This window comes from Eretmochelys imbricata, chromosome 1, assembly GCF_965152235.1.
Source record: "Eretmochelys imbricata isolate rEreImb1 chromosome 1, rEreImb1.hap1, whole genome shotgun sequence".
Lineage (NCBI taxonomy): Eukaryota > Metazoa > Chordata > Testudines > Cheloniidae > Eretmochelys > Eretmochelys imbricata.
Genome location: NC_135572.1, coordinates 142,528,933 through 142,547,317, shown reverse-complemented (window position 1 = coordinate 142,547,317; position 18,385 = coordinate 142,528,933). Strand labels below are relative to the sequence as shown.

Genomic DNA, 18,385 nt, shown 5'->3' with positions numbered 1-18,385 from the left:
AGTTTTGCCCAGAGGGAGGACGTTGCCTCCTCCAAGTGCTCCTGTTCCACCTACGCGGAGCGTCTTGGCGGTTCTGGGGTTGATAAGGACGAGGAGCAGGTTGAGGCCTAAACTGTCTGCACTGGGTAGCAGGTGTGTGAAGCCCCAGCGAACGAAGGGTACCCCTCAAGTCCTTCAAGCTGTGAAGTCTCTTATCTGTCTTCTCGGAGAAGAGAGCTACACCTTCAAAGGGAAGGTCTTGAATGGTCTGTTGGACCTCGAGGGGAAGACCAGAGACCTGTAGCCAGGCGCCTCTCCTCATAACCCTCTCTGTGGCCAAAGTGCGAGAGGCCGCATCCACCGCATCCAGGGCCACTTGTAAAGATGCTCAGGAGACCAACTTCTCCTCCTCCACGAGCACAGAGAACTCCCCCCGAGCTTCCTGGGGCAGAAGCTCTGTAAATTTTGCCATGGACGAGCAGGTGTTATGTCTGTAGCGGCTTACTATGGCCTGTTGGTTGGCTATACAAAGCTGTAGACCTGCTGCGGAGTAGACCTTCCGGCCAAACAGGTCCAGTTTCTTGGCATCCCTGTTTTTAGGCGTGGAGCCTTGAAACCCCTGACGTTCTCTCTGATTGGCCGCCTTGACCACCAAAGAGTCCGGAGGAGCGTGGGTATAAAGGTGTTCATACCCTTTAGAGGGAACAAAGTAGCGGCACTCAGATTTCTTGGCCGTAGGTGCCAGAGAAGCAGGGGTTTGCCACAAGTTCTTAGACATTTCAGTTATTGCCTTGATAAATGGTAATGCAACCCTGGATGAGCCGGAGGGAGTCAGGATGTCTATGACAGGGTCTAAGTCCTCTTCTACCTCCTCTGCCTGAATTTCCAGGCTTTGGGCGGTATGCTTCAAAAGCTCTTGAAGAAGCCGGTTGTCCTCCAAAGCTGGGGCCGTCAAAGTCCCCGCGACCACTTCATCGGGTGAAGACGAGGAAGAGAGAACCGTAGGTGGACCCAGTTCACTGCCTTCAGCCCCCCCGAGGGTCCCTTGGCATGTGGTACTTGGTCTGTGGAACCGGCACCGATGAAGAACCCTGCATCACAGCTGGTGCCGGGGCAGGTAAAACCGGTGAGACCAAGACCGTTGAGGTCGGTAGGGACGGAGCTGAGGCTTCCACCAGTGCCGTCAGTTGGGGAGCCAGTGCTGGGGCTGGCTGAGGCATCGGTGCCGAAACCATGTGAGTCAGCGGGGCCACTGCAGTCGAGGGCGGCGCTGCCATCGGCGGTGCCAGTGCTGACTGTGGCACAAACGACGCCGAGGACACCGACACCGTTTTGGAGTGCGGACCATGGACTTGATGGTACACCCAGGGTGCCCAGAAGGGCCATTTAGCAGGTGGTTGCCACTGTTGTTGCCACGGTGCCGGGTATGGTTTGTGACGGCGCCGGGACCGGGATCTTTTGCTGCGCGATTTGCTTGATTGAGCCGAGTCTACCTCCGACTCCGAAGTCTCCAAATAAGAAGACCGCGGAGGAGCAGTCCCCTGGGTCAGCAACAAACGACGACTCAACTCCGGTGAACGGCGCGCTTCCTGCGTCTATGCGGGCAGTGCCGAAGATGGAGACCGACGAGCCATCATGGTTGGCTTGCCCCTGGAGTGAAACAGGTGCCGTGTGGTTGCCGGAGACTTGTCCCTCCTTTGGGGGGAGGACAGCATGGGAGGCGCATCAGGTCCCTTACAACCACCATCGACACCAGAGGCGTTCGAGGCAGCATGTCCACCCAGATGGTCCGGGGACCGAGGAGGGTTCGGACTTGACTGGACCCTGGCTGGGGCAGGACTCAACGAGACCCTGGGTGGAAGCAAGGTGGATGCAGTCTGTGCCGAGCCACTCGCGAACGGTGCACTGGCCCCTTAGGCTTCGGGGGGGTGATCAGTCCCTCGCCGGCCTCTTCTTCTTTACCTGCACCGGAGATGGAGAACGGTCCCGAACTGAAGCCGACGCCCTATGTCCCGAATAGTGGCGGTGCCTGTGGGCTTTAGGGTCCTTAGTCTGGCCCGTTTCGTGTGCCGTTGGTGCCGGAGCACTGCGTCCAAAGAGGACGTGCTCGGTGCCGGGTCGTTGAGATTGCAGTCTCAGAGCCGCCTCCATGAGCAGGAGTTTCAGTCTCTGCTCTCTGTCCTTAAGGGTTCTTAGGTGGAAACCCTTGCAAACGCAGCACCTGTCCTTTTGGTGAGTCTCACCAAGGCACCGCAGGCAGGACAAGTGAGGATCACTCTTGGGCATAAACTTGCCACAGGACTCACAGAATTTAAACCCCGGAGACACAGGCATACCCCCGGAGGGGAAACTAACTATCTACCACACACTACTAACTATGTGATAATTTCAACTATAGAGAAAAACTATTTACACTAAGAACAAAGACACTGCTAAGGCGCTTGCTGCAAGAGCAAGCAAAGTTCCAGCCAGCTGTCACAGACGGTAAGAAGGAACTGAGGGGGTGGGGGGTTTTTGGGCACCGATACTGGGCACCCTGAAGGCGCCACCCCAGGGGGCACCCAGGCTGACCCTACAGACGTTGTTAGGGGAAAAATCTTCTGCCTGGTGTGCATGCAGCACGCACACACCTGCTTGGTTGGACATGAACAATCACTCGAAGAAGAACTGGCAACAAAACAGTGGCATGGGGACAAGGGGAGGAAGGGGAAGAAAGAAGACACAGTAACAAAATAATGCACAGCTAAAGCTTGTACAAAGCACGGTTAATTCTTTCCCCCACCATTAAAAATACACACAATTACAACTATTTGTATCACCATAGTGCCTAAAGGTCCCATCTGAGATCACGGCCCCATTGTGCTGGGTGTACAAATGCATATTAAGAGACAGTCCTTGCTATGAAGTGCTTACAGTCTACACAGACGTGATAGACTGAAAGCTGGGGGACACACAGAGGTGCAAGGAGGGGAAGCGACTTGCCCATGGTAATGGCAGAGCTGGAAATAGAACCACAAAAATAATTTTGCTTTTAAAGAAAACTGTATTGGTTGACTCACTTCTTGTCAGAATTATGAGAAAAGAGGGTCATAAGGAGGGATCTGAGGAAAGAGTGCTGGAAAACCAGTGCAGCCATGGAACAGGCCTTGCATCAAACACGGAGAGAGCTCCAGAAAGATGGGACAGAAACAGTGAGAATGTCCCTTCCCAGTGAAAATGGGATAAAGAAAGGGGTGAGCAGGCAGCAGAGTAAGAGACTAAGATGCCCGATTGGTGGGGTGGAGTCCATGGAGAGCTGAAAACCTGAAGGGCAATTTTAAATGGATTCTGACATAAAAAGAAAGCCAATGAAATAAACGAAAGGATGGGGTAATATTTACCAATTAAAAATAAAATTCCTTTAATTTTAATTGCTATTTGTCTGAAGAGAGACATACCAAGTTAATCATTACTTCTAGGTACCTGGGCATAAGATTAAAATTAAATAAAAAATAAAAACCACTAACCCAAAAAATAACCCATGGAATGGGAGCACAGCAGTACAGATATTACACAAGTAAATGGACCATGGGTGTGTGTAGGCAGCAAAAAAGGGTGTAAAAGCAATTTTTCAAGAAAATGATTAATTGAATTCCGAACATTATCTGGTGTCCCCAAGGTAGGTAGGTAGCACTGTTATTCATGACGTCAAACGTCATTTCTCCAGTTGTAATCAGTGTTGTTTCTTTTATGCAACGGTTGCTATCTGCATGCGTAATCCAAGCAGCAGTGGTCAACTCGTTAGCGACACTCAAGGGATTGCTACATTGGTCTTTTACAGCCATCTGATTAATCATGTAGATTTCTTGCAATACAATTAAAGAATCTACTTTTCTCCTGGGAATTGCTATAGAGTCCTTGAATAAATTATAAAAGTGTTTTATTTCTCAGCGAGAGATGTTATGATGCAAATTCCAGAATTTGACAGTTTTGTGCATAATCTCACCCAAACTTCATGGCCACCGTTTATTTATTAATTTAAATCCCCTCACCCCACAATTTCGAGATCATAGAATAGTCTAAAATATTTCAGAATTTGATGTAAACTGGTGAGAATTACTTTCCATTTCTTTCTATTCACTACATTTTGATAAACAGTTATTCATGTGAAAGACCCATAACATTAGCCCAGCTGTGTGAAAATCAAACTAAAGAAACATTTTTAAAAAAAGAAGTGGCTTTGTCCCTACCCCCAAGTACAGATTTTAGTTATAGAATTAACTCTCTCATCTTGGACAACTGTTTTGATTAACTGCGTACTTCTTACCAGCCCTTCACTTGGTTTTATGTTTGTTAGCTGAATCACTTCAAGGTGAGCAGACTGCGAAACCAGAGGATCAGATGAGAGAGAGATAATGTGGTCACAGACGCCAGAGAGAGTTTTACACTAGAAGAAAAATGAAAGGAAAACTACAGTAAATATACCATGATTATTTGAACAGTTTTCTTCCCAATAAAAAACATTTAAAAGAACCAGCATTCCTAACTTATACAACTAAATTACATTCTTGAGTCTTCCTTCCAATAAGGTTATCTGGTATAAGGCAAACACAGATAAAAGACTACTACAGACCACTCACAATGTTACTGAGTTCAATTATCATTCATTCTTTGAAAAACAAATTCAGATTGTCTAGGAAGTTAGGATCAATCATCCTCATTTTACAGTCATATAAAAAATTCAAAATGGGAACTTTGAAGTATTTGAAGTTTTCTACTACTATGAAATTAATTGTATTGGTCCCCCAAAATATTTTATATTTTTACTATACAATGATATTTGTGTGGGTTTTTGTTTTGTTTTTTAAAGTCAAAGATCACCAAAGTTAAGCCTTGATCCCGCATGAATGGACGCTGCATTTGTGTGGAATTCTACTGAAGTCAGTGGATTCCATGCCGGTAAATTCAAGTTCAGGTTCAAGGGTTTCTATCAGAAAGAGTTAAAATAAAATTGGGGAGAGGGAATAAATTTGGAATGAAGCATTTAAAAGTTTCAGCCTTGGCAGAGAAAATACATGTAATTACCTCACAACTACCGTGGCCTATAATGAATAAATCTCTAGGCCCGCACAATTATAGTTAGCTTATCAAACACAAAATTTGGTGGACAAAAGTTAATTTCATCATCACCGACAAAACTTCAATTAGCAATACAATACAGGACCCAATCTTTGTAGTGGGACAAAACTGGCACAACATCAGAACAGAAAACACAAACTCAAACACTTTTGCCGCAACAGGAGAAAAAAACAATTCAAGTGTGCATTCTCTCCCCATTCCCTATCATTAAACCCATTGCACCAGTGCCTTAATGTTCAGATGCACAGCATGTGCATGGAATATAGTCTTCTCACCTGTTTTCAAAGGTGCTGAGTACCTACTGACTTTAGTGGAGGTGCTCAGAACACATGAAAATCAAGTCATTTTAACAATCATGGGCAACTCACATTAATGCTGAAGGCTGTTTTGTAGTTATCATAAAAATTTCCCCAAAAGTCAATTTATATAAAATTTAGCAATTCCAAGAGTGAGTCTATTTATTGATACAGTCCATGGCAAAAAGGGACCATTGTGATCATCTGGTCTGACTTCCTGTATAACAGAGGCCATACAACTTCCCAAAAATAATTCTTAGAGCATAGCTTTTAGAAAAAAATCCCATCTTGATTTTAAAATGATCAGTGATGGACAATCCACCACAACCTTTGGTAAATGGTTCCAATCATTAATTACTCTCACTATTAAAAATTTACACCTTGGAGTCAAGAAGTTGAAGCCTACAACAGATAAGCATGTTCATAATGGGGCGATATCTTAAACCTGCTACCCCAGACAACATTTCTTTTCTGCAAAACTAAAACAAATAAAAAATACTGGACGTTTCTCAAGGCCTGCAGTTATAGTGCAGGTATTTTATACCTCTCCCTGTCATGATTTTCTCTTGCCTGAGGATGGTAAGTAGTGATAATTTATTTTTTGTACTTCTTTTGTATTTTTGGAGCTCGTAATTTTGGAAAGCTTCAAAACTTTGCCTGGAAGGCCTTATTGGTGGCCAGAACTCTGGGTTTCACAACTCAGATTTCCCATGAGAGCATACTGTTAGCACACTGAAGGATGACAACATTCTTTTGGTCACAGCACTGTGGCAACGGAAGAATTAATTAAGAACCAGTGTAATTGTCCTCATATTCAAAAGGACTAAAGCTAATCAGACTGCTCAAATAAGTGAAATGCCTCACTTGCTCACAGTACCAGTCACCCTTTCAAATAGCAATTAATGCCTTATAATCAAAATGAATCCACATGTTAACTTCTCTTCAGGAGTCTATAGAAATACCTGTAGAAAGCTGTATAAATGATTTGCATCAAACTAACCTTTCCTTGTCAAACTCACAGTTGTAATTTCAAACCACAAAACAAACACCTGATGTAAAAGGTGAAATAAACCCAAGAGGAACAGATGAAAAACAAACAAAACAGTATTACAGCAAATGTGATAATATGGCAGGATCCTAAATCCTAACCCCTGAATTTCCCTTATTTTTATCTCTTGAGGGCAGCAGGGACCTTGGTTTAGCATATAGATGGCATATTTTATTGAACTCTAATGTTTCAGTCTCTTTATAACAAGAGTACGTAGGGAAACCTTTCCACCCTGATTTATAATAATTTGCACAGCAGGAGCAAGAAAATTAGCAGATGAAAATGAAACTAGTATTTCTTCCAGAGTTTAACTGTTGCTATATTTCCAAAATGATTGCAAATCAGTATCAAATCACTGATAGCCTACTTATAAAAAATAAATACAATTTTAGGGCCTGATCCTATAAACACATACGAGTTGAGTTAATTAACTCTTTTGTGTCAGTGTTCGCTAGACTGGACCATCAAAGAGTTTTGAATAATGTACACACAAACTATTCTTACAACAAATATTTTCTACAGAGTTTTAAACACCAAATCATAAAAATACCTTGCAACATAGGAGATGCATAAGAGTGGCATGTCTCATTTAAAATATGCATTTACAAAACACAGAACATGCTCACCCTGTCATTGCTCAACTAAAAGTAGGTAATTGTTTGCTGAGGAACCCAGTTGTACTATAAGCTAGCAGAATCAGGGCAAGTCAGCTAAAGAAGGGGAACAAGCTGCGAGGACTCCACAGCACCTGTATGCCAGGGCACTATGTTCTGAAGAAGGCCTTCACTTCAGAAGGGGTTTGGGAGACAGACTAGAGAAGAAGGTGGCGAGTGGATATGCCTGTATACTGATTCACCAACCAGCTCTCTACCACAGAGCATGCAAACAGGAACTATGAGATCTTCCACAACTAATGCTGTAGTATCTGCTCCCACTGTTTGGAGTTCCATCTCCCTTTACCCTCACGGAATAACCAACTCTTAGCCCAATAACTCAAGCTGTGCCCTGGGCACTGGATTAGGACCTCGAGGAATAGCAACAGCGATTTCATCAGACTCCTCCTTCCAGCAGCAAGGTAATGCAATAAAGAACTGACTCACATTTACTGCAATTCTCCTTTATTGCACTGCTCCCAAAATAACCATTTGGCACCAACAGTAGCTTATTAGAATGAAAAAAAAAGGTTATAGACAAACAAACAAAATTGATCTCACACAAAAATATCACATTATATTAGGACAATGGAACTTGGCTATTACACTGATGTGTATTCATTTCATACATCATTCTACTCCAAGCATACTTTTCCTCACAGTTTGACCTATTCTCTGACCTGTATCTGAGGTTAAGAAGTCAAGAGCCATTTAAGACGGCATTAGGAGAGTATTTGGTAAAATCTATTTAAATTAATCAAAACTAGAGATAGAAAGTGAAGTTAACCAATTAGAGTTGGTCAAAAATTGGAATTTATATTCCATGAAAAATTCTGATATTTCAAGGTTTGTTCTTGTCAGAATTATTAGCATTTTTCATGGAACAGATCCAGAAAATTTCAATTTAGAAATGCCAAAGTACTTTGTATTGACATTTTCAATTATAAAAAGAAAACATGGATGGATTCCCAATTACCCAGAAGTATTGTATAACTTGTACAGTGTGCATATGCATGCACACACAGTGAAGATGCCCATATTATAAATTGCAGAGCTTTCTGAAACACATCTTTCATGCACACTTACGCTCTTTAACCACTGCACCCATATTCTTCCCACGTCCCTCCCAATATTACTTCTAACACTACAAAATCCTGAGCAACATCAAGCACCTGCCATTTTAAAAGAATCAACATGTTAGACAAATGTTTCTTCCTATTCATCCAAAATTACATCCTGTTCAAGTGTCCAGGTTTGAGGCCCATTATCTTGTGCACTATCGAGGCTAGAAACAGGATCTTAATACCTTCTCACACTTTCAGCTTTCCAAATGGACACAAGCTACTCATTTCTCTAGACATAGAATCTCTCAAAACATTGGATGTAAAAATCACCATATTATTATGTACAGAAGAGCCACCTTATGTAGCTTTTAGACATTTCAAAGTGTACTAGAATTTTTCTCTCCAACAGCTCTTAAATGTGTGGCATCTATATACATAAGAGTTTTATACTGCTGCCCATCAAAGTAGCTGAGCACCTTCCACATAATATCAATTTGCGATAGCAAAGTCCCGAGCAGACATCATGAAGTTCTATGCTCCCATGGCACAGTGAAGGTTCTCGGGGTACCCAGGACTAGGAGTTACCTGTTACCCCCTGACTCAGCATGAGGGAGTCTTGCCTGTGGTAGCTGGGTGTCAACTCCCTAACATCATCAACCTTTCAGCCACCCAAGCTCTCTTGCTTTGGGCTATGCCAGCCCTGCTATCTCCTTGCAGGTGAACAATAGGTGCTCTCCAGTCCCAGAATCCCTTTGAAATGTTCCCATTATATCTCTCCCCCTGACACTGGCTACTTACAGAAATCCCAGATCCTCTGCCTCCAAAGGAACACTGTGCTCCAGTTTACTAGTTTTACCTTAAACCACTGCTCCTATAAACCACACAGAACTTGTGAGTACTTATAAATAAACCTACTTTTGTTTTAATAAGAAAGAATACAGATTTAACTAGAAACAATGAATAACGGCAACATATGGTTACACTATGAAACCAAACCATAAAACACAAACATGGGTCTCCATTTATTAACAGTTACCTTTCCTATCTAATCAAGCTGGCTGGCTTCACAGGAACCAGGATCCATTCTTTTTTTTTTTTTTTGGTATGAGGACACCTCGTTCCTCAAGATGTCTCCTCAATGAGAGGATTCAGAGAATGTCTCATTTGTTTTTACTCACAGAAAGGGAGAATTTATGTCTTGTTGTAATGTTCCTTTTTTTCCCTTCAAGAGGTTTTGGTTGTTTGCAATTGTCTCTGATGGATTTCCATTGAAAGTCTTGGGATTGAGCAAGGTTTAAGAATTGCTCTGCATCTCTGGCTAAACATTCCAGTCATTCAAAACGAAGGTACCTCAGACTGGAAAAAGCAATTCATCAAGCCGTTGAAGCCTTCTGTCATAACTTGAAAGCTGTGAAATGTGTTTCAGTAGGAAAAGCACTGTTTTTATTGATAAACGAGTGTGTAAAAATAAAAAATAATTCTTAGGACATTTTTTAAAGGATTTTTTTAAAAGGTTTTTCTGCAGAACTAGCTTTTATGCTGACATTCAGAGTATATCAGCACATCCCATAGAGCACCTCCTGTAGTATCTCAGTTCCTAACACTGTAGTAATAAGCAGTAAAATTTTCAAGAGAGTCTCAGGAACCTAAGCCCCATTGACTTTCTATGGGATTTAGTAGCCTAAGGATATATCTATAGTGCAATCGAAAGTGTGAAAGCGACACAGGCAGGCATACACATGCCCTAGTTTTAGGTCTAGCTATCACATCTAAAAACAATTGTGAAAACATGGCAGCAACAGCTTCAGCATGGGCTGTACAAGCCTGCTTTGTCCCCCGGGTAAGAACTCACCTTGCTAGACTATACTGCAGCCTCTTCACTACTATTTTTAGCTGTGCTAGTTAAATGAAAGCGAGCATGGGTGTGCCTACCCAACCTGCAATTGCACCCTTAGGGTATGTCTACACTGCACGCTTGTTTCGGCAGGCTGTAGTGTACATGTCATATAGCCCCCTAGCATAGGTATAAAGTGTAGCTGATGTGGCCCAGCTTAGGCAGGAAAAGAGATGCCTGAAGGATGGGGGTATGTATGTGAGTACATATCCATCACACTCTCTACTCACCCAAGAAGTGCCTCTCTGTCTACGCTGATTTTATTTTTTAAAGCAGTCTACCATCCCACTGCCTCCCCACTACTGGAGTCCTTCCCCGTCACAGGAAAGGCTCTCCCAGCAGAGAAAGGCATCAGCAGCTCCCTGCTATGGAGCCTTTCCCCGCAGCAGGGAATGTCTCTGGCAGGGGAGAATAGCTCTGTCAGCTGACCACCACTGGAGCATCTCCCCTCTAGAGGGAAAGGCTCTGGCAGGAAGGAAGCAGCTTGGAAAGGCTCTGGCAGGGGGAAGGCAGCTGGGAGATGTCCCCCACTGCCAAATCCATTCCCCTGCTATGAGGGAAAGGCTCTGACAGCTCCTTGCTGCTGGACCCCTTTCTCTGCCACAGTGAAAGGCTCTGGTAGCATGGAACTGCTGAAGCTGTCCCTGCTGCTTCCCCTCTGCCAGGGCTTTTCCCTGACATGTGTAGCTACACCACTGCCATGTACTCAAAACCTGCTTTACACTGCAGCATGTAGCTACATGGACACTAGACACCACTACAGTGGTGTGTAGTGCAGATGTAGCCCTAGTGACTCAAGCATTTTAAAAAATGGGACTTAAGCACTTTAATTTTTTTATTCTAAATGTCTGTATGTAACAGGATCAGCCACCTTCTGATGGCTGGGGGTGGCTCTTCAGCACCCTGCCTCAGTTTCCTCTCTCAGGAAACCCAATACCATTATGCAGACTCTCCTCTCTCAATTCCACCCCACCTTCGGGCTGGTTTATTATTAAAGTATCATGTAAAATAATCCATAACCAAAACCTCAATGTAAAATCCATTTATTACCCCCAATGCAAATAGTCATCAAGATCATCCAACATTTCATCCCTCGATGTTCCATGTACAAGCACCTTCAGCCCTGCCTGGACTCTCTGTCAGTCTTCATCTGTCCTTCTGGCTCTGACAGTCACCCCAGCCGGACTGCAATCTTGCTCTTCCCAGCAGGAACCCCCACAACCCCTCTGATGGGAGCATCCCAATCTCCCGACCCCTCTCACTGTTCCTCTGGGTCCAGCTGGCTGGTCTTGGAGAGGTCAGTGGTAAGCTCCCCACTTGCTCCCCTCCTTCAGCCCTCTCTAGCCATTTGCTCCGGCTCTCTGGCTTGGGCCCACCAGCCAGCAAACCCCTCTTGCTACTCTCCTGCCTTCTGCCTTTTACCACGAACCATTAAGTGTCTAGCTGTTCTCATCTCCTACTCAATCTCCTGCTCCCAGGAAGCCCAGACTCCTAGGTCTCCTCTGCCATAGCCCAGATGCCATCTTTGAAGCCCAATTAACTAGCCAGATTGGAGTGTGCTGATGAGTGTACTGGCCTGGCTCCCTCTTAAAGGGACACTGTCACCCAGAGACACTGTAAAATAACATGCTACCTACTACTAATACAGAATAAGCCTTTGCTATACAGTTCACTTAGCATTATTCTATGTAGCATCTCCAGTTTAGTGTATGGAAGTTTTCGTCCAGAATCTTATCTCAAATCAGAGGACAGGGTCTACTGTATTTTAGTTCACAATAAAAGAGGTTTTAATATATTTGTTTCTAAGAGGAAGTCACAGCTTAATGTAAGGAAAAATGATCATCCAGAAACATCTTACCTCCTCAAATTCAAACTTCCTCCTCACCCTTCTGGTTCTATAACTTTCTCCCAGTCCTTTCTCCTTATTGTTCTTTTCATCTCATTTTCACACTCAGCTTTGCACCGTCTTTTATGCTGCCTCCTTCCCTGGAACAGCCACCCACTTCTCATCCATTAAGTACCTTTCTCCCCTCCTAAAGAGCTATTTCCCCTCCCCACCCACACACACACAATAAGCCTTCTCTCTTTGCTCTTCTCGTCTAACATGTCCTCACACACTCCCTCCACCTTGAATAGTCACCTTTTCATTTTTGCCCAAGTTACGCTGTCAACTCTTTGGGAAGAGGAGGTTACTCACCCTGTGCAGTAACTGTTGTTCTTCAAGATGAGTGTCCCATGGGTGCTCCACTCTAGGTGTTGGTGCGTCCCCGCGCCTTTGCTCGGAGATTTTTACAGTAGTATTCGCACCAGTCACGCTTGTGCAGAGCCTGTCCCCCCGCTCTGAGTGTACCTTAATAGTACACATGCGTGACCGGTCTCCTCAGTTCCTTCTCTACAACAGAGGCTACCCCAATTCCGAAATAGAGGGAAGGTGGGTGGGTAGTGGAGCACCCACAGGGATACTCATCTCAAAGAACGTCAGTTACTGACAGGTGAATAACCACCTCTTGGAGAGAGAGAGAGGTCCCTGAGGGTACTTCACTCTAGGTGACTGAAAAGCAGTGTACCTCAAGGAGGTAGGGACTTCGGATTTGGTAGGAATGCAGTAGATAATACAGCTCTGCCTAATCGTGTATCAGAGAGAGGTCCTTGAGTAAGGGCATAGTGCTTAACAAATATGTGTTCAGAAGATCAAGTGGCCGCTTTACAGATGTCAGCCAGGGGAACTTTGCACAGAAAGGCCACGCAGGTAGCCACAGATCTAGTGGAGTGAGTTCTGATGCCGGCTGGAGGCGTCATTTTCTTTATCTGATAGCACAGTCGGATACACTCAGAAATCCAGTTTGAAAGTTTCTCGGTAGAAATAGGTGTCCCTTTGGAATGCTCTGTGATGGAGACAAAAAGTCCAGAAGGGTTCCTAAAGGGCTTGGTTCTATCCAAATAGAAGGATAAAGCCTTGTGTACGTCTAACGTATGCATCGTGGATTCAAAAGAGTTTGCATGTGGTTTAGGAAAGAAAGTTGGTAGGTGTATCGGTTCATTGATGTGCAATGACAAATGCACCTTTGGAAGGAATTTGGGGTGTAATCAGAGGGTAATCTTGTCCTTAAAAAATAGTGTATATGGTGGATCTGCCATCAGAGCTGATATTTCTCCTGCCCGTCAGGCCGAGGTGACTGCCACCAGGAATGCTGCTTTCATAGAGAGGTGTTAGAGGGAGCAAGTGGCTAGGGGCTCGAATGGTTGTTGAGCCAGGCAAGATAATACTAAGTGAAGGTCCCACGAAGGGGTAGGAGGTTTAATGTCCGGGTACAGGGATTGGAGTCCTTTGAGAAAACGCTTGGTGATTAGATGAGTAAAAACAGAGGTATCGTTGATCTTGTCATGAAAAGTTGTAATAGCAGCTAAATGGACTTTGATGGAGCTGAAAGAAAGGCCTGATTGCTTGAGGTCTAAAAGGTAGTCAAGTATGATCAGAAGAGGTGCAGAAATAGGAAGAAGCTGTTTAGGTGAGCACCAGTGTGTGAATAGCTTCCACTTACAGAGATAGGTGATGCGAGTAGATTGTGTTCTGCACTCGTTGAACCTGCTCAGAGCATGCTAGTTCGTTTTGGGAGAACCATGTAGGAACCAAGCTTTGAGGTGAAGCATGGACAGGTTGGGGTGCAGAAATCAGCCATGTTGCTGCGATAGGAGGTTTGGAGTTGGGGCAATGAGACTGGTGGGTGGACTGACATTCTGATGAGGAACAGAAATCACGGTTGTCTGGGCCACAAAGAGGCAATCAGAATTACCATGGGACGATCTGTCCGTATCTTTGTTATATCTCTGTGGAGAACTAGTATTGGAGGAAAAGCATATAGCAAGTCCTTGTGCCATGGGATCATGAACACATCTCCCAGGGAATGTTTGCCCAGTCCCGCTCTGAAGCAAAATTCGGGACATTTCGTGTTCTTCGTAGTTGCAAAAAGGTCTATGGTTGGGTAGCCCCATATGCGGAATATGTTATTGATGATTGTCTCGTTTATCTCCCATTCGTGATCCCAGGGAAAGCGTCTGCTTAATTCATCCACTGTAGTATTCATAGCTCCAGGAAGATAGGCGGCCGATATCCGAATGTTGTTCGCAAGGCACCAGTTCCAGAGCTTCATTGCTTCTGTGCAAAAGTGAGTGAGAGCGAGCCCCTCCCTGCCTGTTTACACAGAACATGCAGGCGATGTTGTCTCTCATTATCCGTACATGTTGGTTCCGATTAATGGGAGGAAGTGACGGCAGGTGTTGCATATGGCTCGAAGTTCTAGGACGTTTATGTGCAGGGAGGATTCGGTTGAAGACCATAGTCCCTGGGCTGTGTGGTGGGACATGTGTACACCCCACCCTGTGAGGGATGCATCGGTAGTCATTATGAGGGATGGAGCATCCTGAAGAAAGGAGACTCCAGAGCAGAGGTTGGAGGGAACTGTCCACCATAGGAGAGAGTCTTTGACTCTGAAAGGTATGGATAGAGGCTTATTTAGATCGTGCACATTCGGTCTGTAAACCGTGGCCAGCCAAGCTTGGAAGCACCTCATGGATAGTCGAGCATTTTGGACCACGAAAGTGCAGAGGCCATGTGACCTAGTACTTGTAGACAGTCTCAAGCGGTGACCTGAGGACTGTTGCAGAGTTTCATTGCCAATAATTTTATGGTGTTGAAGTGATCAGGCGGGAGAGATGTTATTCCTGTCTGGAAATTGAGGTGTGTTCCTATGAACTCCAGGTCCTGGGTAGGAGATAATGTGGATTTTGTTTATTTGTAGGCCCAGGGATAGGAAACAATCGACAGTAAGCTGCATGAATCGAAGAGCTTTGTCAAACATTGAGGCTTTGAGGAGACAATCGTCGAGGTAAGGAAAAATTTTGACCCCTTGTTTCCTCAGGTAGGCAGTGACTATGGCTAGGAGCTTGGAAAAACATGAGGGGTGGTGGATACGCCGAAGGGTAGCACCCTGTATTGAAAATGTGTCGAGCTGAGGGTAAAATGGGCCGGATGTATAGTCACATGAAAATAGGTGTCCTGTAGGTCGAGGGCTGAAAACCAATTGCCCTGCTCCAGCGCTGGGATTATGGTGGTGAGGGTAACCATTTTGAACTTTTACTTTTTGATAAATTTGTTGAGCTGCCTGAGGTCAAGGATAGGTCGCCATCCACCGGTTTTCTTTTCTATTAAGAAATAATGGGAATAAAACCCCTTCCCTCTGTGTAGTTCAGGCACAAGTTCCACTGCTCCCAATCGAAGGAGATGTTGTACTTCTTGGATGAGTAGTTGCTCGTGAGAGGGGTCCCTGAAGAGGGATGGGGATGGTGGATGGGTAGGTAGGAGGCAAGGATAGGAAATTGTGACGACCTCTGTAACCCACTTGTAGGTGCTGATGTTCTGCCATTGATGGGAGAATGGTCATAGGTGGTGTCCAAAAATAGGGATATGTGGTGTAAGCACTGAAGTGGGAACGTTGTTTTCTAAACCCTCGACCAAGGCTCCAGATCTGCTTATTAGTTGGAGTGGGTTGAGACGCTGCCGAGGAATTGGGATGGCAACACGGGTATCTGGGACTCTGGCATTGTTGTTGTTCATGTGATCTATGGAGTTGCCAGGTATACGCGGGGTAGCGTGGATGCTGGTAGGGTTGATATTGATATTGTCGCCTTCTAGTTGTAGGGGTTTGAATTCCTAGAGGCTGGAGAGTTGCCCTTGAGTCTTACATTGAATGAAGTATGTCTTTCGTAGTGGAGGCAAAGAGTTTGTCACCGTCGAAGGGAAGATCTTCAGTGGTATTCTGGACCCCTTGAGGAAAGGAAGAGGAGGAGAGCCAGGAACCTTGGCGCATGACCACTGCTATAGCAGTGGATCTTGCTGCAGTGTTGGCTGCATCGAGGGCTGCTTGAAGAGTGGTACGTGAGATGATTTGTCCCTCGGAAACTAGAGCTGTGAATTGTTGTTTCTTTTCTTCTGGAATGTCATCAATAAAGTCCATGAATTTGTTGTAATTTTTGTGGTCATATTTTGCCAGAACAGCAGTATAATTAGCAATGCAAAACTGTACGTGGAAGATGCATATACTTTATAACCGAGCAGATCTAATCACTTGCTGTCCTTGTTGGATGGGGTGGAGTGGGGAAATTGGTGTTTGGTCTTTTGGTTGACTGCATCTACTACCAGCGAGTTTGGTGCTGGATGAGTGAAAAGGAATTCAGAGCCCTTGGAAGGGATGAAGTACTTGCAGTCTGCCCATTTACAGGTAGGTAGGCTTGCAGCAGGGGTCTGCCAGATGGCCTTAGCAGGTTCCAAAATGGCTGTGTTGATTGGCAAGGCAATCCTAGAAGAGGGCTGCAGGATGTCCATTAACTCATGCTGCTGTTCAGGAACCTCCTCCAAGTTAATTCTTAATTCTCTGGCAACTCTTTTGAAAAGGTCTTGAAATTTTGAGAAATCATCCGAAGATGTGGGGGAGGAGGAAGTAAGGCTTCATCAGGTGTAACAACTGGGTATACTGGGTTTGAGGCAGGTCGTGACTGATCCTGCAGTTGTGATGGTGCTGCTTGGTGCCTTATGTCAGTGGCAGGTTCGTCAGCTGGTGGTGCTGGACAGGTGTGCACCTGGTAGAGGTGGCATAGCGAGTGTGGTCTCGAGGACACCCATGGGGCCCAATATTGCCACTGTGGTGGGAAGGGCATAGGTGGTGCCATCCAGGGATTTACCCACCCCGGGGCAGGATCCTGAGAGTATGACGAGGTATTTTTTTCTATGACCTCTATTGATTGGGGTCTGAGGACGGGAGATTTGATATGGTGAAAATTCCCTCTGCAGTCCAGCATCCTCATCACTGAACTGAGCATTTGGAGAGAAGTAGGCATTGAGTAGGGGTGACTGCAGGATAGGCGATACCAGCAGGTCCCTTGACTGTGTAAATTGCAGTGCTGGAGCTCCTCTGTGAGGCGAGGGCTGCGCAAGAGGAATCTGCCGTAAAGAAAAATTTCTCTGCACCAGTGTCCAAAGCATTGTTTCACTGCCAGCCAGCTCAGTAGGTGTCGATGCCAGTGCCGGGAAAGCAATAACAGCCTGCGGGGGGTCAGGCACGTCAGCATGCGTCGGTACCGCTTCCGTCACAGTGCCGAACAGTGCCATACGAGAGGCAGGCAACTGGAAGCCTGAAGCCTCTACGTCGGAGTTTTGCGGTACCGTTGCAGCCACAGGCAGGTTTCACGTGGCACCGGAGGAGCCTGGCGCATCAAAAGTGCTGAGCCAGGAAAGCTCCGGGAGGGAGGCTGTAGACCTGCCTGAGGAAGTCTTCTCCCGTGAAGTTGAGGGTGAAAGAAGGTGCCCCCCCCTTTTTTAACAGTTTTCTTGTCTCTCTTTGTGGCAGGGGGGCTGTGGCATGCAGTGGAGCCGGAGTCGGTGCCCAGGTCTGAAGCTGACCCTAATGATTTTTGAAAGAGGAGCAGTTTTAGTCTCAGCTCCCTATCTTTCCGTTTTTGAGGGATGTGGCACTCCCCCAAACATTTTATGCACTTTGCATGGCCATCTGACAGAGGGATGGCCTCCTTGCAGGTAGAGCAGCACTTAAAGCCTGGAGAGCCAGGCATGTCGGATGCGGCTGCCGCTGACAGGAATGAAGAAAAAGCTGTTTTTTAAAGAGAAAAAGATAGAAAATGGTAACTAAGTAACTACTGGTTACAAACTAACTAGAAAGGTAATTGTAACAAAGGGAGAGAAAGTTTCTAACGAGTCTGCTGAGCTCTGTCTCAGGCCAGGAACGGTAGAGAAGGAACTGAGGAGACCGATCACACACGTATACTATTAAGGTACACTCAGAGCATGGGGGGACAGGCTCTGTGCGTGCGTGACCGGTGCAAGGACTGCTGTAAAAATCTCAGAGTGAAGGCGCAGAGACATACCAACACCTAGAGGGACATCTCTCGAAGAAGAAAGGGACCGTATCACCACTCTATATTTTGCAAAATAGCAGGTCCAGGACATTTTTGGTAATATGTAACCTCTGAGTACATATCTGATCTATTCATCCTACAATTTTCAGTTGCCTTATATTTCTGATAAGCACTATTTTCCTCACTAACACTGCCAAGAGATGCAGAAAAGGAACAACCAACCACCCTTAACTAACTGAATCATTAAACTTGGCAAGCATTGAAGGAGAAAGTTATTTGCATCAGGTATACATTGAGTCTTATGGGATGGTTACCTGCTCAGTCTAAGGCTGCTACGCTTCTCAGAAAGAAAAAGGATATGATTCATCCATTTGTTGCCAATTATTAGATGGCATGAAGGCAACTTT

At 45.2% G+C, this 18,385-nt stretch overlaps 1 protein-coding gene across 4 annotated transcripts in view; it reads right to left on the bottom strand.

Annotated features, from left to right (window-relative positions):
- CNKSR2 (connector enhancer of kinase suppressor of Ras 2) overlaps positions 1–18,385 on the bottom strand; it is a 366,125-nt gene that overhangs the window by 198,200 nt on the left and 149,540 nt on the right. For all 4 annotated transcript variants that reach the window (XM_077807188.1, XM_077807189.1, XM_077807190.1 and 1 more), the window contains exon 6: positions 4,286–4,405. In XM_077807188.1, the coding sequence (XP_077663314.1) occupies positions 4,286–4,405 (120 nt within the window). The remainder of the gene's footprint in view (positions 1–4,285; positions 4,406–18,385) is intronic.